The 24,252-nt window shown below is 47.0% G+C and overlaps 1 protein-coding gene across 2 annotated transcripts in view; it reads left to right on the forward strand.

Annotated features, from left to right (window-relative positions):
• The window catches only part of TENT4A (terminal nucleotidyltransferase 4A), a 41,457-nt gene extending 17,735 nt beyond the window's left edge, over positions 1–23,722 (forward strand). The window contains exons 2-13 of one of the 2 annotated variants that reach the window (XM_045565677.1): positions 4,114–4,237; positions 5,259–5,305; positions 6,451–6,571; positions 9,436–9,543; positions 10,463–10,591; positions 13,237–13,450; positions 15,473–15,599; positions 16,659–16,759; positions 17,375–17,547; positions 18,029–18,187; positions 20,335–20,499; positions 21,439–23,722. In XM_045565677.1, the coding sequence (XP_045421633.1) occupies positions 4,114–4,237; positions 5,259–5,305; positions 6,451–6,571; positions 9,436–9,543; positions 10,463–10,591; positions 13,237–13,450; positions 15,473–15,599; positions 16,659–16,759; positions 17,375–17,547; positions 18,029–18,187; positions 20,335–20,499; positions 21,439–21,633 (1,663 nt within the window). In that variant the 3' untranslated portion in view covers positions 21,634–23,722. The remainder of the gene's footprint in view (positions 1–4,113; positions 4,238–5,258; positions 5,306–6,450; positions 6,572–9,435; positions 9,544–10,462; positions 10,592–13,236; positions 13,451–15,472; positions 15,600–16,658; positions 16,760–17,374; positions 17,548–18,028; positions 18,188–20,334; positions 20,500–21,438) is intronic. The other variant, XM_045565678.1, reaches the window with a different exon arrangement.
• Positions 23,723–24,252: the final 530 nt, after the last annotated feature.

Below are 24,252 nucleotides of genomic sequence, written 5' to 3' on the forward strand. Positions count from 1 at the left end.
GCTCTCACCGGCTGCCTAGAGCTGCAGGGGGCATGGTCCGGCCTGCGCTGCTGCCCGCGTGCAGCTGGCCTGTCGCGGAGGAGCTCGATGGCATGTCTAGGGCTGCCTTGGATCATCGCTGTGTCCTGATGGTTTTGGGACACTACCTCTGTGAACTGTCATAGAGGAACTTTTTTCTGTGATGATCACTACATAGAAATTTCCTCGATTTGGGGACTGCCAGTGAGCTTAACTAAAATTGAGCTCTAAAAGATATTGATGACTAAATTGTCTGTGGAGATGGGACTGTAGTGTGGTTTTTATGTAGGCATCTTGTCAGCTGTGAAATTCCCTACAGGTTTTGATATGTGAGAATCATAAACTTATTTCACCTTTTTTATTGTTTAGTAAAAATTATTAAAACTTTTCATTGACATAATTCTGTGGAAAACTTTTGGAGAATTGAACCTGTGGGTATATTCAGTGTTTGAAGTCATAGACGAAAAAAGGAAGTGGGTTGTAGCTGACGCTGAGGCAGGCAGTTGACAGCACTTAGCTGGGAAAGTATGTTGTCACAACCATATACGCAGTAGCTTGCAGCAGCAGAAACTGGTAATGTTATTATTGAATAAAATAACAAAATATTTAGCAACTATTTACATTTAAAAGGATAGCTGACCATTTAAGTGGTTTCTGTTAACAAATCAAGTTGTCCAGTGCAAGGATAAAGTATTTCCAGAATGATAATGTTTGATGTCATGTTATGGGAACTGTAGACCAGTAATGACAAGGTCATAGCAAAATATTTTAGCAAAACTTACTTGTTTGATTCTACACCCAGGGACTGCTCGCTACGAGGTCAGGTAGTGAGCTGGTGAATCCTTTCCTCCTGGAGGTTGCCTTGCCTGACAGAGACGGGCCCCAGCTGGTCAGCACCTGGCCGCAAGGAAGCCGGGGGTCTGGGGAGGCTGCTGGGCTCAGCTGGAGGCGTGGGCAGAGGGGCTCGGCTGTGCAGGGTGCGGGTTGTTTCACACTTCTTCTCTGCTTAGTCAGTGGTCCCACCTTGCTGCCTGGCCCCCACCCCTCCCCCTTTGGAGGGTTCCGCAGAGAGCTGGTGCAGGGGGCAGCCCTGGGCCTTTTCCGGTCTGCCTGGATGTCATCATATTGATGTTTGTTAGACTTTGCCATGTCCATGTGCTGAGACGGCAGCTGTCACCACCTGTCATTGCAGTCCTCTGCTCTTGGGCACTTCTGGGAGTCATGCAGGGGCTTGCTGGGCCCTGCTTGGGGGACTGGAGGTGGTGAGGTTCAGCCAGAGCCGCCTTGTCCAGCTCCCTCATCCAGGAGACACCAACGGGCTGGTCTACCAGCAGCATGCCTTCTGTTCTGAGAAGGGGAAACAAGAATATTCCTGACTCTTACTATGTATCTAATGTTTGTTACGGCGTGTGCTAATTTACGGTCTGAATTATTACAGATTTCAAGTGGGTGTAGTTATTAATGTATCTTACTGATTGGACACAACACCGGAACAGGCCTCTGTATTCCCCTGGACACGCTTATCCCTCAGGGAATGTGGGCATGCCCCGCTGGGTGCTCATCGCTCCGACGTAGGGGAGGGTGGCTAGGCCACCCCTCTGGTCTCTGAGCAAGTGAACAGACATTCGATAAAAAAGATTCTGTGTCAGAATGCTGGTGTGGTGTGATGCGGGCTGCAAGTGTTACTTTCCTGTTCTTTCCTTTCCTGGAGTGTTGAGCAGGGGGTTCCGTGGACGCTGCTGCACCAGTCCTGGGAGCGGTGGAGGGGGCTGTTTTATCTTGCTGTTATTTCAGATACACACAAGTTAAAGTGACAATGCATTCTACTCTGCGTGTGGCGACCTGGAGTGACCTTTGACACATGGAATGCCCTGTTTTCAAGATGTTTTAATGTGTTAATTTGGAGGATGTGACTAGAAATTTAGTTTTTGTGTTCTTCCATGACTTTGGGCCAGTTGCTTAATCATTCTAAGCCTGTGTTTATTAGGATCTCTCTGAATTTCTGTACTCCCTGTTGGCCTCAGAACAGTGCTGTGAGGTGCAGGAGAGCGTGTGGCTGGTGGTTCCTGTGGACCACCTTCTCCCGTGCTGCTCTCAGGGAGAGCCCAGCACTGCCCCCAGGTGGGCTCTCTGCAGCGACAGTGACTGGTGAAGGGGACCCACCGGGACATTCCTGCTGATGGAGAAAGGCTCTTCCCTGGTGTGGACATTAACCTGTTAACTTGACATATCTAGCCTTACTGACATTGCTAAATAGTAGGAAATTTTAGGTAACACCTCAGACTTTAAAATGGCCTGCTGAGCTGGTGGAAAAAGATAGTTAAATGCCCGGCTGGTGCTCAGCAGTTGTTGTAAAGATACAAGCTTTATTCCCAAAATCTTGCAGTTTGATAGGTATTTTGGAAAAATTATTTTAGCTTAATGTTGTATGACTTACTACCTTTTCAGATCTATTAAAAACTGGACTTCTGGCTGGCTGAATTGGGACCATTCTTGGGATGAGATTTACCTTTAATTTTTTAAATAAAATATGATAAGGCTCCAATGATGGCCTGATATTGCAGGTGTGTTGTGAACAAGAGTATTTAGTATTTATTTCCTCCTACTAGAGTCGGCTTTTTTTTTACTTTTTTTTTTGGAGACAAGAGAGTCTTGCTCTGTTGCCTTGAGTAGAGTGCCGTGGCATCAGCCCAGCCCACAGCAACCTCAAACTCCTGGGCTCAAGTGATTTTCCTGCCTCGGCCTCCTGAGTAGCTGGGACTACAGGTGTGCACCACCACACCTGGCTCATTTTTCTATTTTTAGTAGAGTCAGGGTCTTGCTCTTGCTCAGGCTGGTCTTGAACTGAGCTCAAGTGGTCCTCCCGCCTTGGCCTCCCAGAGTCCTACTAGAGTCTTGCCTGTGTGTTTAGACTAGCCTTTGAATCTACCGTGGAGTGTTTGGAGTGGTTATGCCAAATGGTTTTTGGGTGGGGGGGATGGCGGTAATACTGCAGGTGAAGTTAACTTCAAACGGGAACCAAACTGTGAAATGATGTATCACTCAATTTTAGCTCGAGTAGCTTCATTGCCTTTTGTTTTGCACACTATTTTGCTAGCTATTGAGCTGACCACATTTTATTTTTGTCTTTTACTATTTGTTTTATTAATCAAACTGAGAATGGAAGCAGGTGAATTTGATTTGTTGTAATTCCTAGGATTGGCTAATTTGGCCCCATCTTTAATTAATCCCTTAAAGTGAAAGCGGATGGTGGCGCTTTCTTCCTGCAGTCTTCACATGGGTGCTGGGCCGAGACCTAACTGCGCAGGCTGGTCCCCCAGCCTCAGGGCTGACCTCAGAGCCCAGGGGGGACTGGAGGGCAGTGTCCCAAGGCAGGATGTGAGGCATCTCCTAGCTCTCTCCTCGCACCTGAGCCTTGTGGAGGGAGAGGCCCACGCCAACTCCTGCCTTAGGAGTCTGGTTGTTGATCTCCTTGTTGGCATCTGGAGGAGAGAAAACTTGAATCAGGTCGAGCTTTCCTACCTCCAGGGACTCTTCCTCTGTGTGGAGACTGGGATGCATTGAATATGGGATTTAGTGGAGGGTCAGCAGGTAGCCTGGGCAGACCTGGGCTGCTGAGCTCGGCCTCTGGGCTCCTGAGGACACACATGCCTCTTTCTTGCCTCCCACGTCTCACCCTGCACGTCAGCCTGTCTCAGGCCTGTTGGCGCCTCTTAGTGTGAGGCACCGGGGTGGTGCCAAGCGTGGGCCCCACCTTGGGAAAGCGTGCTGTCCATTGGAAATCTTTCATGGATGGCATTCGCTCATTTTCTTAATGTAAAGTCACTGGGATGATTCCTTTGGATAAGCCTTTAAAGGCCACTTGTCAATTTATGGTTTGGTATTGACAAAATTCATGTGACTCTGTGGTGTTAAGCCACAGGGTGTGATTTTGTCCACCATGATCTTCATTTCATTACATACTTTGAGAGGAGAAAAGAAACTGGATTTAAATAGCCAGATACGTGTTTTACTGTCATACTGATCTAGTAACAGAATGCAAAGCCTGGTTAAGTTCAATTGTAATTCTAGTGTGTTTTCTCTCTTACTCACTAGACTTCATGAAGAAATAATTGACTTTTACAACTTCATGTCCCCTTGTCCTGAAGAAGCAGCCATGAGAAGAGAGGTGGTGAAACGGATCGAAACTGTAGTTAAAGATCTTTGGCCGACGGCTGATGTGAGTACTCTCTGCACGTCTGTGCTGAACGTCCCGTCACACCTGGGTGCGTCCACGCACCTGTGATTGCTGTGTCACCTGGATCCACGCCCTGTTTCCCATGGGCCCAAGGCAGCAGTTCTCCACATGTGGTTTGGGGATGGGCAGCTGCACCTGGGAGCTGGTTAGAATGCACGGCCCGCCCTTCACCTGCAGCATCAGCCCCCCTGCGCTGGGGCCAGCATCCGTGTGCACACCCCAGTGTGAGGACCCCCAGCATAAGGGATTTGTGGGGTTTTTTTGGAATGAAGTGATTACTTAAATTCACCTTAAGGTTAGACATTTCACCGCCACCCATATAGTATATGACTTGTGTTCATTTCATGACATTTGGAAGTGTTCCTCACGCAGCACTTTCACGGTGAGTAGGCAGGTGTGTGCTGAGAGGAGGCGCCTGGGCACTCGGGCGTGCTTGGTGCAGGCAGCATGAGCACCCCTCTGTGGAGCTGCTCGGCAGCCTGAGCCCCGTGCTCGGCACCCCTTCCCCACCCACGCCCCGGGCAGCCCCGCCCCACCGAGTGCGCAGTGGGTGGGAGGGACACGTGTGCTCTCAGTGCAAGGGCAGCGACTTGGTTTCCTTCCTCTTTTAAAATGATATACTAATACATTTGTGGCTTTAAAATTCAGTACCTGGGACAGAGCCCTGCCTGGGGCCTTGGCTCTGGGCCTGAGAGATTGCTGGAGGGTTTGACACTGGCTCTGAAAAGTCCTCAGCTTTGTGTGGGCGTGGGGTAAGGCCCAAGTTGCCTCTTAATATTGAGATTTTAGAAATTCCTTTCTCGGACAGGTCTTTAACTTAAAGAAAAAGGAAATTTTCTAGTTCATCGTAGGATTGTTTTTTGCCTCCCCCTCCCACCAACTTCCAAAATAGTTTTACTTTTTACACAAAGGTATAGTGAGGCTTTTTGTTTGGTAAGAAGTAATGGAAGTAGGACTACTTGAATTGTAGTACACACCTTAAAACAATCACTATTTCTTTCAGGTACAGATATTTGGCAGCTTTAGTACAGGTCTCTATCTTCCAACTAGGTGAGTACCAGATTAGTGTTTATGCATATTTCAGGGTGGGGATGGTGTGTGTGTGTGTATAGTAAGGGCCGAAAGTATTTTCTTTGTGACCGAATCTAAGGCTAGGAATGCCAGCTAAAGGAAGATACTAGGGGTCACAGAGAGAAAATTGGCAGAAGTAAAATTCAGATTCGTAATATGTTAGTGAATTGATGGCTTTGCATTTTTCCTCTGTGCACTTGTTGGGGTACAAAAATGCTGGATGCTGTAAACAGAAGATGAGTGAGAGGACCATGGGAAGTAAATGCAGTTAGATATTTTGGGGCATTTTTTTAAAAAACTGATCTTATGTTGTAATGAAGATTCAAGGAAAATTCTACTTAAGCAGTATGGATTTTTATCTGAGAAAAATGTCAAACAATTTGCATTCTAAAATTGTTTTCTAGTCTTTTTAAGTACTCCTTGATATCCAAATAAATTTTATATGTATTGTTTCATTAAAAGTTTAGCTTCTGTTAACCCACTGATAGAGTTTGGAGACTGAAGAGGCTGTAATCTCAGGATTTGGGGGTTGGTGTTGTCAGGGACGGTGGGAATAGGACAGATTCAAGGTATCCCTGGGTCAGCAACAGTGATCGGTGTGGATAGTGTGGGAGTTGGGTTCCAGGAAGCTTGGGGCCTCGGCTTGGTTTGGAGGGTCAGGCATTTTCATCTCAGCCCCTCAGTTACCTTGTGCTGTTGGGAGGCTCTTTCATCCTTCTTACTTTCTAGCTTATGTCACAGATACCGCAAATCCTCAGTGTTGTCCATAGGGTCTTGGAAACTGCGACTGTAAGTGAAACAATGTATAGAAGGTCCTCAAATAATGAATAATGAATAATGAATGTTTCCTTCAACATCATTTTGTTAATGTGTTGAAGAGGAGAAAAATTGGTTTCCTTATACATCGTTTACCGTAGAGTCACAGTTTCCAAGAGCCTATCAGTGTTAAGTGAGGAAGTTCTGTCATTTATAAACTGCACTGCATCTCCCTGAGGGCAGTGCTCTTGTTGGGATTATGTCTTGGCCTTTGAGGAGATGCAGGCACGGTACTGTGGCACGTGTTGTCCCTGTGTCATCTCGTGTGAGGGGAGCAGTGGTTGATGTGCAGTTTTTCTTCTGTCCAGCGACATAGATCTGGTGGTCTTTGGAAAATGGGAGCGCCCTCCTTTGCAGCTGTTGGAGCAGGCCCTGCGGAAGCACAACGTGGCCGAGCCATGTTCCATCAAAGTCTTGGACAAAGCTACGGTAAGCTCTGGGCTTCGGATCCGCCCCGTGCCAGGGCCTCCGCGCTACGTGGGCATCATGTCTTGCACCTCCACGACTAGCTCGTGTTTGATGGCAGTTATTGGCTACATTTTTGAAGACTTCTCTACTTTCAGTATAATCATGCTTGTTACATTTTTGTTTTATAATCATGATTACCAGCCAAGAACATGTTTAGTGGCAGTCTGAACTGTTGGAATTCGTGAGCTTGTCAGACTGTTCTTGCCATTAAACATATGGTTGTGTCTACTTGTGTCAGGATGAACAAGGAAAGGAGGTTAATGTGCGAAACGAGATATCGTAACATTCAGGTGCTGCCTGTTCTAGGTCACGCAGCTCAGTGACTAAGCCATGGCATTTATGTTTACCATTGGCTAAGTTGTATTCAAGAGAGAAAAACATATGAGTTCCTTTTGTTCAAAAAACGTCCATGTGTGAAAGACCTCTTACCGTGGTGAGAAGTTTGAAGACGAGACTGCTCTGGTGTGTACGTTAAGGTTTATGTCAGTCCAGGGTTAGAAACAGCTCAGGAACTGGAAGTCACCTGCCTGTGGTATGACAGTTATTGGCTCACCTGTGCTGTTAGGTAGCCTTGCATTTTTCAATTGGTGTTTCAACTGAAGTGTGATTAACGTCGTTGTCGTGTTTGAGTGGATTGTCAGAAGTTAAAATGGGAGCTTCATTGTGCTCATGTGGTGGTACAGTGAGGAGGTGTTCCCTGTGTTCCTTGAGTGTTAACTCTTAGGTGCTTTTGATTGGCGTGGGGCATAGTTTTTAAAAATGATGTATGCACTGAGAAATGTACAGCTACCGGGTGGACATCTTGTTGAATTTTAGTGAAGTGCATGCACCTGTGTCACCGGCACGTGGGCTGGAGAGCAAGGGGCCGACACCACTTCCTTCCTTCAGGCCTGTCTCCCAGATGGGGCCTTTGCTTTCCTGCCGTCTAGCACCAGACGCGAGCTCTGGCCGCCTTGCACTGGTCCTCCCAGCTGCTCTCGTTGGCAGACGCTGTTGTTCACATTTTATAGGTGAGGAAACTGAGGCACAGAGAGGTGTGACGATTAGTATGAGGTGGGTTAAACAGCCAGTGTGAGGCGTACGGTGCCTCAATTAGCCCTGGCCTCAACTGTGGGCACAAGCGCCGCGCCACGTGCCTGCCCCTCCGCTGCCCTGTGCCGCGGCCCCTCACGTGGGGCCTACGGGCGAGGTGGGCAGCTCAGCTGTCCGAGGCCCTCTGGCTCTGCCCTCCATGTGTGCCCAGTCGAGGGAGACTAGGCTTCTCGAAGCGGCAGGGTGGGTGGGGATTTCTGACCAAGTATCATGGTTTAGATGTGGAGGAGCTAAAAGGGTCATGCCTGTGTGTCCTGAGTTCCAGAGCATTCTGGAGGACAGGCAGTACTCGAGTAGCTGTTGCAGTGCTTGGCCCCCGTGGCCCTTTACTGTGCGTGTTGGCCACTAAGTCCCCTTCCCTCTGTTACGCGAGGGCCCCCGTGGACTGTGAGGAGAACAGGCACTTGTGTCCACTGTGCTCCCTGTGCTGTGTTCCAGCCGTTGCCTGGCAGCGCTGCTGCTGGGCATGGTCAGCATGTCATTGCGGGCTCAGGAGCCCAGGGGTGAGGCTGTGCTTAAGGTGAAAGCTTGTCTATTGGGAACAGCACTCAAAAATAAATATTGTAGTGTTACTGCTGATTTCCAGAGTTTGGAGGCTCACGCTGTGAGTGTAGGAGTGTGTGTGCGTAAGCAGAAGGCAGGGAGCACCAGAAGGGATTCTGGGGAGTAAGCGCACGAGGATGGAAAAGAAGGTGCCTCCCAAGCCCAGGGTTGGGGATGGCCAGGGTGTCAGGAGGCCTGAGTGTCTGAGCGTGCGGCTGCTTCTGCAGCAGTTTTGATGGGTTCTCTGGGAACATGCCAGTCACAGCTCAGCCTGCCTGGTGGTCAAGCTGAGGTCCCCGTGTCTCTGTCCCTGCTGGCCCATCCTCCTTCCTTGGCAGTTGGCCCCCAGGTGTGGGTTTTGAAGCCAGAGTGGGCGTGTGCCCAGTGAGCTGTTTCTGTGTCCACTCTGTTAACGCTGAAGCCTCTCCCAGCCCCGGATTGCTTGGGTGAAGGGAGCTCCTCCTTTATTCCTTCGAGGCTGAAGGAACAGAACATTGCCTTTCTTCAGGAAGAACACAGTTTTGGTGGGTGGGGAGACAGTGGAGTGTGGTCTGAATGCTTTTTGGGCAGGTTTTATGAGGCTCATTTTGAGTGCCTTTTGGTGATAATTCTTGTTAATGAGAGTACTTCCAAAATAGCGTTTTTATTCTCTGATTTTTAGGGGAAATTTTTCTTAGTAAAATGGTCTTAAAGAGTGAAAACCTAAAGTAAAATTGTTTAGAGAAACAACATCAGTACAAAATGTAGCTTCAGAAACGGCTGTGAATGTTTTCAAACAGACTACCAAGCATACTTGGGGGCCCAAGCGACCCTTGGCCTCCCCAGACACCTTCCGCCACCTCCTTCCCTGGGGCAGCTGTCCCCCTGGGCTCCCTCCCCTCCGTTTTCTGATGCTCAGTCCCAGCCTCGGGCCGAGCCGGGCCAGCTGGGGCACGCAGGGCAGGTGCCAGCTGTATGAGAGATTGGGGACGGGATAGTGGGTCGTCCTGGGTTCCCGATATCACTGAGGTCAATACCTGGCAAAGTTCCCTTTCTTCTCATTTTAAAATCTGGCATTCATGATCTCTAAGCTCGTTTTGTGAATAAGAATAAAAGCCCAACACTTCTGTACAACTTGGGAAACATTTTAATGCCCGACTGTGAAGAATGTTGCATATTAAAGGATAATTTTTAAAATTAAATCTTTATAGGTACCAATAATAAAACTCACAGATCAGGAGACTGAAGTTAAAGTCGACATCAGCTTTAACATGGAGACTGGCGTCCGGGCAGCGGAGTTCATCAAGAACTACATGAAGGTACTGTCACTGGGGAGTTAGCGCCACGTGCGAGGGCTTGAGCTCTCACGCTGGGTGTCTCTTCTCTCATAAACGTTAAAGACTCCCCCCTGATGGTAGGAGTCTCTAGTGATACAGTCTGTACGCTCAAATTATTTGTCCTCTAATGTTATTTCTAGGGCTACTTGGAGATTATGTAGCTTTCTTTCAGATTTGCTTTTCTTGAGTAACCATTTCGTAAAGTTGAGAATTATTTTAGAGAGCTTTGTTAAAATGTTCTTTCTAGTTATTACGAAGAGACTTTGTGTCTAGCTCACGTGCCTCATTCACAAGTTTAGCCCAGGGGTCCACACTTTCGATGGCCTCAGTGCCTGAGGGTGGGATGACAGACTAGTTGTGTGAGCTGATGTATTTTGGACTCTTGATCTCCTGCTGCTGCAGGGGTGCTGGACCCTTAGCAGGGGCTCCTGCACCTTCGGGGCCTTGCTCCTGCAGTTTCCCGGTTCCCTTCCCTCTACGTCATCACCTGGTCCAAAGGCGCTTGTCTAGCTCCAGCATGAGGTCAACAGCAGCCACGAAGCCCCCAACCCACCCCAGTGCGCTGCCCTTCCTTGCTGCCCTCACTCTGCCCGCCGGCTGGGGAGGACTGTCCGCTCGCCCTGCGTAGCAGGCTGTGGTGAACACGAGGATGCGTGCCTCCGTTACTCGCCAGAGCCCCTGTGCCTGGTGACTCAGCCTGCTGGATCGGAACTGGGGGCTCCACAATCTGTATATTTCACAGGTCCCTCAGGAAATTCTTAGGCCCCCCTAAAGTTTAAGACTGATTGGCCTAGAGCCTTCAGAAGGGCAACAAGATTGATTAAACTTTCATTTCTGTCCTGTGAAATTTCTTTAGAAGTGTATGAACTAATCAGTAAATCTTTTTCTTTGGAATTTACAGAAATATTCATTGCTGCCTTACTTGATTTTAGTATTGAAACAGTTCCTTCTGCAGAGGGACCTGAATGAAGTTTTTACAGGTGGAATTAGCTCATACAGCCTAATTTTAATGGCCATTAGCTTTCTACAGGTATGTATGCCTCTTCCCGTGAGAACGTTTGCATTAAGATATGCGTAGAGTGGGTTCCTCATGTTCTGATTGATTGCCTCGTGAATCCCAGCAGTGCTTGCTCTCCCTTCACTGTTCTGTTCCGATTTGGTGGAGATTGACATCTAATTTTTCTAATAAAACCTTCTTTTGATCAGTGCTTCTTTCCTGTTACTGCTTTATAGCTTATTTTTGTAGCTGATTTAACTATCAGGGTAGGGAATACTTGCTTCTGTAAGATAGGTGTATGTCAGTCGAAGCTCAAGGAAACGCTCTTAGAAAACATACATTCCTTGGTAGACAATAAACAGCTATTTTTCTTGATGCTTCTCTGTTATTTATACTGAAAAAAAACTTGTCTCAGAATAAAGTTGGGTACCATATGTGGAGGGAAAGTTTAAAAGAGAGCTTTTCTTCTCAGATGGATGAAACAGTAATATTTTGTCTTAAATTATATGTCCTTATTTTCTTGAATAACATGATGGAAAATCTATCTATAGAAAACCTTCCTAAAAGTGATTAAAAAATGTAAGTGTTAAATGCTATGATGTATTGATAAACTATACCTACGCTTTTTAAACATATAGTCTCTAAGTCTCTTTAAACATTTAAGTCTCAATAATTAATTGAAACATTAGTTATTCCATTTACATATCCTTGCTTGAAGAACTCGCTGTTCTTTACAAAATCTGAGGATAGGGTGACAGACTCGTTGCTTGAGCTGATGTATTTTGGATTCTTGATCTCCTGCTGCAGCAGGGGCACTGGACCCTTAGCAGGGGCTGCTGCACCTTTAGGACCTTGCTCCTGCATTTTGCCGGTTCCCTTCCCTCTGCGTCATCACCTGGTCTAAAGGCGCTTGTCTGGTCCCAGCATGAGGTCAACAGCAGCCACGAAGCCCCCAGCCCACCCCGGTGTGCTGCCCTCACTCTGCCCGCCGGCTGGGGAGCACCGTCCGCTCGCCGGGTGTCATAGCGAGCTGTGCTGAACACGAGAATGAGTGCTGCACAACTGTATTCCTCCATGCTCACCATTAATTTTGTATTTGTGATTGTGCTTAGTGAGGGTTTTAAGACCAGAATTTGGCAATTTCCTCATCAATACTACTGATAGTAGAACTACTGGTTATACCACCTTTAATTATTGTGACTTTCTCAGTGTGTCTTCGCAGAAATGCTTTAAGATTAGTGAAAGTGGAGTTCCATGTCTATTTTCTTACAGTTCTAGTCACATTGTCTTATTTTCTACTTTCTCCTCTGTGATGCGGCCCATATAGTTTTGGGGCATTATTTTGAACTAAACACATCCTTCTGTTCTTCACTGATTTCTCCATTTGCTCCAGATCTGAGCTCTGTCCATGGCTGGACATGGCAGCCATGGCAGCTCGTATTTGAGCTATCCCCAGTGTCTCCTGCTGCCCTCCCTCGGGGCCCTTGCAGTGATCCTGTGACCCCACAGGAGGCCACCCTAGTGTGGGCGATTGCTGTGTCCATGTCCACATCCCAGTGTCCAGAGCGCATCCTGCCTCCACTGTGACTGTTGAAAGCATCTGAATTCATTTCATGACTGGCTGACGGGGGAGGCCACCCTGGCACTGGGCAGGCTGGTATCGCGGAAATATGCAAATAAATCCTCAGAAGCCTAAATTCCCCAACCCTAAAAATACTTGTAGGCTTGAGGAGATGTATTTCCTGTGAAGCTCTGTTATAAATATTTTTAATCATTATACTTTTATGAAGACATTTGCTTCCCTGTGGACTTGGCCATCATGTTCTAGAGTGGCGCTGTCGGGTAGAGCTTTCTGTGTGGATGGCAGTGTCCCACATCTGCACGGCCCAGCAAGATGACCACATACGGCTACTGAGTTCTTGCAGTGCGGCTGCTGAGATTGACACACTGAATTTTAATTGATTTGTTTTAATTCACTTAACTAGAAATAGCCACATGTGGGCAGCACATGTCTGGAAGACTGAGAATTATGAGTCTGTTATGTCAGCGACACTTTGGAGGTTGCAGTGGACCGTGGCTTAGGTTTAGAATAAGTTTATTGCCTGCTTCAAGAAAATGTGGCTCTGAACGGAGGCTGATGCTAATCTGTATGACAAGCAGGATGTAAATTTGCTCTAAATATTATGATACAATACTAATTACACAGTTAAATTAATCATTTCACATTCTGGTTTTTTGAGATACTGTTCCACTATTCAATCTAATGCTGCCCCCTATTGGTTATATTTTAGAATAACGAAATTGTGACTAGAATTGTTAGAGTTACATCCTCTGTCCAGATGACTCAGTTGTGCAGAATGTGGTCAACTTACTCACCAGTATGTGGCAACTGTGGTTAATCAGATGGCTTGTGGGAAGTTGCTGTATGGGTTACCAAGTTCAAAAAAGCATAATAAAATTCAGATTAGCACATTTATTTCTTTTGAACACTCCTGTTGACGGAAGCTGTCCAGGTTCAGTTAGTGCCTCCTTGCAGCTACCCCTGTTTCCTGCTGGTGTGTGAGTGAGCACCGCTCAATGCTGTGTCCTTGAAGAGATGCTAGCAGATTTCGTTGCATGCTGTCTGCTGTAGTACATGACTTGAATCTATGCAAATTGTCGATGCGTTGCTTTTACAGTTACATCCAAGAATTGATGCCCGGAGAGCGGATGAAAACCTTGGAATGCTTCTCGTAGAATTTTTTGAACTCTATGGAAGAAATTTTAACTACTTGAAAACTGGTATTAGAATAAAAGAAGGAGGTGCCTATATCGCCAAAGAGGAGATCATGAAAGCCATGACCAGCGGGTACCGACCGTCGATGCTGTGCATCGAGGACCCCCTGCTGCCTGGTAAGGGCGTGTGGCTCTGCACTGGTCTCGTGGGGCACTGGCCACCGGAGGCGGGTTGATCCCTGAGAGCCCAGGATGAACTTGTTTGCCCTTGTTGCAGGGTACTCCTTCACTAGCAGGGTTAATGGTGCCACTTTCAGAATTCCTGGTTTAATGCTTCTGATGGACTTACTGTCTTCTAAGCTGTTTATATTCTGTAATCAGCCAGAATTAAGAAAAAATTCTTGTTCTGATTATGAAAGTATTACATATTCACCATAAACTTTTCACTTATTGGAAATGTGTAACATGGAAAAGCAAAGGATGATCTCTTCCCATCGGGTGTGTATTTCTCCAATTTTTTCCTATGTGGGTATTAATATTTATTATTGCCATCTCATTAATTAAATGACATCCCACAGCACAAACAGATTTGCAGCTTGGATTTTTGCATAACAATGTATCCTAGACCTTTTCCTATGTGTGTTGGTCACATTTTTTTATAAGGATTGCCACATGAAGAGCCCGAGGCTGGGATCCAGTTTTCCCAATTTTATTCCTTTTGGTGTATTTAAGGATGCTTATATCCCCATAACTTTGGTGACAGTCTTTCTTAATCTTTGACAATCTGATAAAACCATGTGATATCAATTTTCATTTAATATACATTTCTTAATGATTTGTGGGGTTAAACACATTGTTATTTGCCAAGTCCCCAAGTGTTCCATGAGCATCTGCTAGGTGAGACCTTGTTCTTTCTGTTGGAGTTAGTCTGTGGTGGACAGAGGGCGGAGCATGGGGTGGAGGACGCCAGCCCCAGGTGCCTCGCCCTGTGCCTCCCTCCTGCACGGCTCCACGTGCTGCCCACTGCCTGCTGGCCGCCCTCCTGGCACAGAGTCCTGTAGGTGCCAGGGAAGCCTTTCTTGTCATACATGCCATGCTTTACTTTTCTAGTTTGTCTTTTGCATCTGTATTTGGTATTTTGTATTATTTAGCTTCTATACATTTAGAAAATATCCTCATATTTAATGCTTATTTTTGTTTTGTGGCATCTAAGGTATAAGATTTTTATTTCCTAAAAATCACTTGAGAGAAAATAAACTGTTGTGTTTTGTTTCTTTTGTTTTTAAATGTGATTTTCCTGGTAGCAGGTGTGGCAGTGTATCATCCGTCTTTTTGTCTGTGTTGGATCAGTCAAATGGGAGACATTTACATTTTCTTCAAACGTCTGCTTAAACGTCCTCGAAAAACAAAAGACCCGTATTATCACTGGGTTATGTTATTAAGTCTAGAAAAGATAAAATTCCAGTGCTTAGAATATACCTCCTTAAAAAAATCCATACTTAACCTGAATTGTGAATGATGAACTATATGTAAATTAAAATTCAGAACAGTGATTTTCTTATAAAAATTAAGCTCCTTTTGACGGACTTACTTGGTGACTTTAGTGATGGTTTCATCTGATTTGCTGTCCATCCAGTTTCAACACCTGGGAGTCCAGACCTGAAATATTCTGTTGTGAAGGATTTATTTCCTGCAGGTTTCATTAGTGTTCACTGAATTGCAGTGTCCTCAGGGTCAAATGGCCTCTGTGTCTGCAGCTGTCGGGTCGCTGTAATGACTCAATTTTCAGGTCATCACTCACGATAGGTCATTGCTGGTGGTCTGCGTGACAGTGTCTTTGGCTTCCTTGTGGTTTTTTGCCACCTGGAGAGTTAGCAGACTTTTTCATGACCTGGCGCTCCCTCTGTGAATGACATGGCTCTGTCCGTGGAGGGGGACCCTGACCACATGGCATGTGGTGGTGCAGACTGGGCCTCTTGCACTTGCACAGCGTGAGCTGCGCGTTGTGATTGGCGGTGTATTTGCAGGGGCCAGTTTCCACATGTGTCTGTTGTTGGCCTCATTCACCTCCGCTGGTGCGGTCTGGGAGTGTTTTAGTGGTGAGGACCTTCAAAATAACTGGGATGAGAAGATCAGAAACATCCAGTGATGGCTCAGTGTCTCTGGTGGTGCTTGACAGCCAGCTGCCTTCTGTTGCAGGAAACGACGTCGGCCGGAGCTCCTACGGGGCGATGCAAGTGAAGCAGGTTTTTGACTACGCCTACATTGTCCTCAGCCACGCCGTGTCGCCGCTCGCCAGGTCCTATCCAAACAGAGATTCTGAGAGGTAACACAAGCCCTATGTCTGTTCTGGGCCCTTGGCACCTATGGGGCGGTAGTTACACCTCTCCTGTGTTATTTACTGCCATGTAGTTTATTAGGGGTTACACTATCATATTTTAGAAGAACTTGAACGTGTTGGTGAAGGAAGAAGACCTTTCAGGAATCGAGGATGGCTGTATTTGACTCATCCATGGTTGAGAGTTGAAAATTTCTTATTTGGGGAGTCGATATTTTCTTCGGGGTATTTTGTTTTGGGGGAAGTGATTTCTGTCTTTTAAAACTTTGGCACATGATGCTTTTTCTCCAAGTAGTCTTCAAAACATGAACTTTCAGCTTCTGAGAGAACAGGCACATGTGTACCCAGGCCCTACCCTTCTCTCTTGTGTGCAGTTGCTCCTCATTCTACATTTTGGGACATTTTTGCAGTGGTATATTGGTAGCCGGAGATGTTTATTTTTGACCCCTGTGCTCCTATGATGGGTCAAGGGGGGTGAGGAGATGGGAGTGGAAAAGGCAGGATGATGTCCCGAGAGTGGCCATGGAGATGGTGCATCCCTGCTGCTCCTCGGGTGGATGATGGAATGGATGCACCTTTGAGGCCTGGCTCGGCAGCCTCCCCGCACACTCGTGCTGGTGCAATAGAACTTTGCATGGGTTTCGCAGACTCTGTCCGTTCAGTGTTTTCAGTTGGTGCTCTGGGCCCTGTGACTCGGTGTCTCTTGGCAGCATCTCTGCATTCTTGCCCGTGCAGGGGGACGTGGAAATGTCAGAGCTTCCTGACCGTCATGGGTGGGAAGGCTGTGCTCCCTTACTCAAGAACTGGATTGAAACAATCTTCTGTAGATAGATGTAGGTTCAAGGACTTCTACATGTACTGTGATCTCAGGGTGTACTTGTGCGTACACGTGACAAGGCATAGATATTTTGTAAAGGTATTTCAGCTCTTTTCCTACTATCTTTCATTTCAAAGAAGACTTGTAAGTATGAAGTAGCTACCCGAGAGGGGTTGTCAGCTCCCTGGTACCTGCTATCCTGTGTTGATGTCCGTGATGTCCCTTTGCAGTACTTTGGGCAGGATCGTCAAGGTGACTCAGGAAGTGATCGACTACCGGCAGTGGATCAAGGAGAAGTGGGGCAGCAAGATCCACCCGTCGCCAGGTCTTGGTGAGAGATTAATTTATTCGTGTTAATCTCCATCATCTGATGTGCTAATGCAGAAGTATCTTTGTCCCTTAATGGTAAATTGTCCAAGCTAAGAAAATAATTTTTTTGATAAGCATTGAAGTAAAACTGTACGATCGAGACCAGCACTGTCCAGTAGAAATGTAAGGCGTGCCACATGTGGAATTCTAAAGTATGAAAAGGGACAGGTGAAATTAATTTTAAGGTATTTTATTCAACCTAATTTAAAATATTAATATTTTATTATGTAATCAACATAAAAATTATTGAGATGTCTTACGGCTTTTTTGGTACTAAGTCTTTGAAATCCGGTATGTGTTTATACTGATAGCACATCCTACTAGGATGCTAAGTTTCGTCAGAAACACTTGGTCTGTATTTAGATTTCATGAACTTCACAGTTGACGATTTACATACCTAAGTTTTACATGTTTAAATGTTTTCCAATAAATAACTAAATGTAATTTTAAAACTTAAAATTTAATAAAATTCAGCGTTCGGCCTGTGGGCCACGTGAGCGGCACCCGTGGCTTGGCAGTGACCGTGCCGGCGGCCGCACGGGCACAGCGGTGCTTAGCCTGGCCTCCTCCCCCGCAGACAGCAGAATCAAGATAAAAGAGCGAATAGCCACGTGCAACGGGGAGCAGACCCAGAGCCGGGAGTCCGAGTCGCCCTACGGCCAGCGTCTGACCCTGTCCCTCTCCAGCCCCCAGCTCCTCTCCTCGGGCTCCTCTGCTTCTTCGGTGTCGTCACTTTCCGGAAGTGACGTTGTGAGTGTGCCCTTGGCCTCCCCGCCGCCACCTGCATGTGTCTGGGCTGGTTCGTGTGCCTGGTGAACATCCGTAGCAGCGAGTTTAAACTGTCATCTGCTCAGTTTTGATGTGTGTGTGGGGGCGTGGGAGGCGGCCCTGAAGTCTGCGCCGGGTGGCCCATTGCGAACCTTGAGAACCTCTGTTGCTCGCGTGACCCATCAAGAGCAGTGATACTGTCCACCGTTGAACCACAGTGGACGTCCTTCAGTAGTTTTTTAAAAGTCTATTTGGAGATAACATTTAAGTCCAGGTGTCTCTTCTGTATTTCCTTTAACATTCTTTTTCAGTTTTGAAATTACCTGAAGGAAGTCTGGGTAGAGTCAGACTGCCTGTTCAGAAGTTACGCTTACCTGCTAACCCCTCATAGCTAGCCTGATGCAGGCACAGGGCACTGCACCTCTGTGCTTCAGCTGTGCTTGTTTCTTGTCCTGGATTCAAGGATTCGGACACACCGCCCTGCACAACACCCAGCGTTTACCAGTTCAGTCTGCAAGCACCGACTCCTCTGATGGCCGGCTTGCCCACTGCCTTGCCCATGCCCAGCGGCAAGCCCCAGTCCACTGCGTCTAGAACCCTGATCATGACAACGAACAATCAGGTACGGGCCCCAGGGAATAGCTTATGGGCTGTGAAATGCACTAGAGGAGATTGGGTTCCTCCTCATTTCTGTCTTGTTGTAGGAAAGTCCTTTTTGTGGATCGATAGCATGTAGTTCCTGTCGTTCTGTAAAAGACAGTCTTTATCGCTGCCAACGCTGAGGTCCACAGTGCAGAGTTGTAGCAGCGAGGAGACTCGTGTGGTTGTTGAGTACTGAACTGACTTCTGAAGGGGCCAACTTGACCGTCTTTCTGCACATTACCTTGGTGCCCAGCATGAGACCCACTGTCCTGGGTCGTCTCGGGGACACTGATGCTGTTCGTTCAGCCTGTGCCCAGGCAGCAGTGGACACTTGTCCCTGCTTTCTTCTCATAATCTCAGTGTTTAGATTTTTAAAAAGTTTTAATGTGAACTTAGACTTTACCATGTTATTGGTTAGGCATTATTTTTAGGGTTTTTTTTTTGTTGTTAGAATATGCGCTCTGTTTTTTAAATATAGGTGAAGTTAGAAGTCTAAAGGAGAATTTTATAGATATTACATTTTGTATCTACTTCCCAACTGTACATGAGTTGAGTATGTATAGGTATCACATTAGTTTACTTGAAGTAAAGTAAAGCCATTTTCTGAAAGCGGGTTATAATGTGAGTGTAAAATGTTGTAGATACATGCAAATATATATTGACTCCTTTCTTGGCGTTTTGCTCTCTGCTCTGGGGAGGACGTTCTCCGGCATACCCTGGGAGCCCTCGAGGAGCTGCTGGAATGGCTGGCGCGGCGCTGGACAGCACGGCCCAGCCAGACCTGTCATATCCTACAGGCCTTTACCCATCACAGGAACATAAAGTCCTGCGGCAGTTGTTTACGTTATTAAAGTAAATTCTGCCACAGAAACGTGGTTGCCTTTTTACAGTCAAATTGGCCATGACATCCCTGACTGTGTCACAGAGGTGTTTATTTTAACCTCCTGAGGGATCAGCGCTGAGAGCTGAGAGCCCCCACTGAGCTGCAGGGTCACACGCTGTGGCTTTTTGTGTGGCTCTGGCTGGGAGACTGTGGGGTTGGGGGTCTAGAGTGTCTAAGGAAATTTCAGGCCAGGTTGCCACTTATGTTCACGTCTTCATTTTATGCCAACAGGCTAAAGTAGTAAAGTCATTAAAATGTTAAGACAAAGCTCAGAAACCACTTTCACATGTTGTTTCCAGTGGAATAATTAAGTAACATCCCATGTTTAAACATCGTATGCGTTGTCTGTCCTGTGCAGCTCACAGCATGCTGAAGTCACCCACTCCGGGCGGGCTGCTAAGTCTGGTGGGGATGAAATCGGTGACCGTCACAGTTGGTGGGCATTCAGCTGTCAGAGACCCCATGGGTGGAGCTTGCTTTCCTGGAGGCCCATTCCCCTGTGAGGGCGAACGCATTCCTCTGAGGGGAGAGTGTGGGTGTGGCGTGGGGCCCTGGCCCTGCCCAGAGAGGCACACTGGGGGCCTGGGCTCCTGGACGGGATTCCCCCACCCACTTCTAATAGTGTCACGAAGAGGCACTGCGTGTGCTCTGCAGCCCCCTGGAGCCACGTGTGAGGACCACAGCTCCTGCTCTGTCCACTCCCCTTGAGGTCTTAGGGGTAAATGCTTCTGATGCCAAGATGGGACCAGTACAGTTGTCCCAAGTCTGAGAAGGGGTCTCGCCCCTCTGCTGCCAAGAGCGATGGGTGATCCAGAGGCAGAAGCATCCCAGGAACTGGAGAGAGGCCTGGGAAGAACTGCCATCCCATCCTTGGGCTCCGATCAAGGTGTTCCTTGCAGCACTAGAGCAGGGGACTCACCCTGGGGCTCTTCTCAGACATCTGAGTGGCAGTTGGAATTCTGATGACTAATTTTTTTCAATGGTTGTTTGGTCATTAGTGAATTTCAAACTTTATGACTTGAGTTACTGGGCACACTTCATATTGTAATTGCTATTGCAGAGTATATTTTCAATGCAGAACAAAATACTAGTAGTTCGGTTATAGTAAGTCATAAGCTGCTTTATCAAGCCCTTACGCAAATTGCCCTTCGTGAGCAGCTCCACCCTTTGCGGGGCTTGCTTTAGAGGTTGGATGGTGTTTTTTTGTTGGTTTGGTACCTATAATGTCTCTGTTTTGTTCCTAGACCAGGTTTACTATACCTCCACCGACCCTAGGGGTTGCCCCTGTTCCTTGCAGACAAGCTGGTGTTGAAGGAACTGCATCCTTGAAAGCCGTCCACCACATGTCTTCCCCGGCCATTCCGTCGGCGTCCCCCAACCCACTGTCGAGCCCTCACCTGTATCATAAGGTACGTGGCATTTGTGGCCCACACATCCACCGAAGCCGCTATATGAGAGGCAGTGTTGTACATTTTCTCCTCCAAAGAGAATTCCAGAGAGATCATTTGAAAGGCAATTTATTTTCTGGTCATTCAGCTTCATGTTTGCTTTTCTTTCCTAATAAAACTTTAAAAATGTTAAATTATTTTAAAATAATTTAAAATAATTATTCATGGATTCATGAATAATTCATGAGCGTGTGGTTCATGAGCACACACACCTGTTACTCCATTCAGGCCCTCTCTCTTATCTAATCCTATTTGCCTGTTAATTTTTTATTCTTGAGGCTTGGCTCTTTGGCCCTGTGTCACTAATTCCTGGTGATTATTTGTACTCGAGAGTTAAGTAGCAGAACATTCCCTCTCGGCTTTGTCCACCCTGTGGCAGCAGAGCTCTCCTCCAGTTACTGCTGAGCCGGTAGAATCGCTCTGGATGCATTGCAGCGTGGCAGGAAGGCAGCCCTCGTTACTGCGTGTTGGCTTTCCTTGCTCAGCCGCCTCCTGTTCATTTTGCTCTGAGATCTTCCCGAGACCTGCTTGTGTTTTCTCTCAGCCCGCTTTGCGTGGGGACTTTGCTGTGCAGGGCTGTGCTCGGGGGTGACCCACACACCCCGCAGCATGCGCTGACCCGGGCCCTGGCATCTGTGCTCACAGGTGTGGTGCCAGAGGTCGCAGCCAGGGGTAGAAAACAAGAGGGGCCTCTTATTTCTGTGGCAAACAGGAGGAGTTAGGAGTGTGATTCTCGTGAGCGTGTGTAGTTTGATCCCAGCCTGCAGTTCGTACCTTGAGAGAGTCCCTGAGCGGGAAGGGTGCTGTTTGTCTCAGTGCAAGCCGAGTGTGGCTCGTGACTTGTGAGTGTTGTGCCCGGTGTCCGAGTGCTGGCTCCAATGCTGCTCTTTGTCTCTCCAGCAGCACAACGGCATGAAACTGTCCATGAAGGGCTCTCACGGCCACACCCAGGGCGGCAGCTACAGCTCTGTGGGCAGCGGGGGCGTGCGGCCCCCCGTGGGCAACCGTGGACACCACCAGTATAACCGCACTGGCTGGAGGAGGAAAAAACACACACACACGCGGGACAGCCTGCCCGTGAGTCTCAGCAGATAATGGCTCCTGGCTGCGCCGGCCTCCCCGACCCCTCCCGCAGACTGCCCAGCCGCCTCGGGCGCCGGCGGGGGCCCAGACCAGCGTCCAGCACGTCAGCCCGGGCACGCGGCCCTGCCGCGGATCACTCTGCATGTTTCTTTGTGTGGTGGTCACGTCCATCTTAAAGAACAGCTCGTCGTGCTCATCTGTGAAGCCTTATTCAACGTGGATGTTGTTTTCTGCCTTCCCACGATTCTTCATTCAGCCGATCAGGTCGGGCTCGGGAACTGCAGGACGGAGCGTGCGCTTGCAGTTCCACGGCAGCCGGTGTCTGTTCCTTTGCAGTTTGGTATTTTCATTTCGCGTTTGTCAAAGCAGCAGAGGAGATCAAACCCCGTACGTGTGTCTTTCCTCCACGGATAAGCTTGGGAGGTCATCGTGTCACTGCCCTCACGTTTCGTTTGAAATTTCAGAACTGTTTTTCTGTGTAAATACTGAAAACTTATGATTTGTGCAATAACTCAGATATTTTTTATTTAATTTCATATTTTCACATAAGTTATATTTAAGGGAGGAGGGAATTTTTTTAAACGAGCTTAGATCCTTTCCCGAGTTGCATTTTCTAAGTTGGGTTCATTGCGTCGGCTGTTGTCTGAGGAGCATCGTTACAAACACCATGAGGAGGGGCTTGGGGGTTTTATTTTTATGTCTTTTCTTTTGGTCAGACGTGAGAGAAGGAGCCGAGCCGCCCTGCGGGGTCTGAGGGGCTCGCTCTGAAGCCATGGGACGTTCTGCTGGCGGCCCTGCCCTTGGGCCTCATGCTGTTGTCCTGCTCTGACCACTGAGTTTTAATGTTTTGGTTTTTGATTCTTTTAAACTAGACAACAAATCCAGCATTTAAAGTGCCAGAAGTATAACTTTCTAAGGGGAGAAAAGGTGGTCACATTATAAAATCTAAAAAAAAAATGTGAACTTGGAAATGCTTCAGTCAGTTTTAGTAACTAGCCTGTGATGGTGGGTCTGGTGAGTGTCATCGCGGACCGTGGTACCCAGTTTTAGGAATGTGGAGAAAGGAATTCTGTCGATTCCGTTGGGAATCTGCATAGCAGTATGCATTCGTTCTGTTAAGAGCAAACATAGGAGAAGTTCTTCAGCTGCTCAGTGCACCGCGGGGAGTATTTTTAATGTATTGCAGGAGAGCACAGCCCAGCGTTGGGGCCGGGAGCGGCTGGCGCCGACGTCGGAAGCATACAGGTATACTATGCAAGTGTATTCTGCCACAACAACCACTGTCTTTGTTACCTTTTTTTGAACAAGAATACCCATCCTGCCTAACCCTGAGTTTTTGGAGCACCACAGTTGTCCTGGGAGTTGGTTGCATCTTGTAGGCCATCTGACTTCCCGTTTTTAAAATTGGGGGTTCTGGCCCTGCTAAACACTACAGGTAGGTTGGTCTTTGAAGTCCACTAGTGGAGAATGTTGAGATGAGGAACTTGCTACCATGACACCTGATGGATGTGCAGCAGTGGGGAGTTCTAGATTGCTGTCTGAATGTGACGGACACCCAGCAAGGACAAGCTTTAAAATGTCTGCGTCTGCCTTTGGAAGCAGGGCTGGCCCCCACTGTCATTGGGAGCTGTCGACTGCGGCTGCAGGCTCTCTAGGAGGCATTCCAGGATAGAGTAGCACATTGTGTCTGCAGTTCTTGATGATCGGAAGTTATCAAAAATATTTAAAAATATTTAAATCGTGAACCTATTGATAAAGAATATTTATAAAAACTGATCTGTAGGCCTGTACTAATCTCTACGCATTAGCAATATTGACTGTAAACCTACATTAAGGAAACCACTACGGGGATAGCGGCGAGTGTCCCGTGGGGGGTGCATTTTAAAGCTTGATTTATAGACACGGTACCATGTTCCATTTCCGTCATGGTGAACCAAATGAATTGGCCTGGCTACCACTGTGGTCTCGTGCTACAGATTTAACTAAAAGATATCATGTTTCGACTTTTTTTTGTGTGTGGACAACAATGTGGAAGCTAAAATTGACATATTTTTATGTAAAGTTTTTCTATTCTTTGATTTTTAATAAACTTGGGAAACCAGTTTTGTGTTTGTTTGCAAATATATGCTTTCCTTTCAAGGGGAAGGGTGACGTCTGTGTTTTCAGTTTTGGATTTCTGTATTAGGGCACTTCTTTAGCCAGTTATTACCTAGGTTCAACAAAAGGCAGATGCCAGTCCTGTGCAGTGAGTAGGGGAGGCCAGTTGTATTATCAACGGTTCATTAAGTTGGACTGAGGTTCCAGGCTTAGTACATACCTATATAAGAGAAAAGCACCTGAAACATACTCCCTGTTCTCACATTCTGATGCTAACAGGAAATCAGGAAAGCCATTAAGTGATACTATTTATATGGGATTTCTGATAAGCTGGTACATGATACTATATGTACTTAGACCACCAGTAAAACATTTGTTTCCTCTATATCTCTTTTAGGTCAACATTACGTCACTTAAAAACACACAACAAACCACCAATCATAATGTAGCTTAGAATGTAACTTAAGGTTGGAATTGCTAAGGAAATTTATCAGAATTCTTATACACCAGCAAGGTGACAGAACCATGTCCCAG

This window comes from Lemur catta, chromosome 12 (assembly GCF_020740605.2).
Source record: "Lemur catta isolate mLemCat1 chromosome 12, mLemCat1.pri, whole genome shotgun sequence".
NCBI classification, from domain to species: domain Eukaryota; kingdom Metazoa; phylum Chordata; class Mammalia; order Primates; family Lemuridae; genus Lemur; species Lemur catta.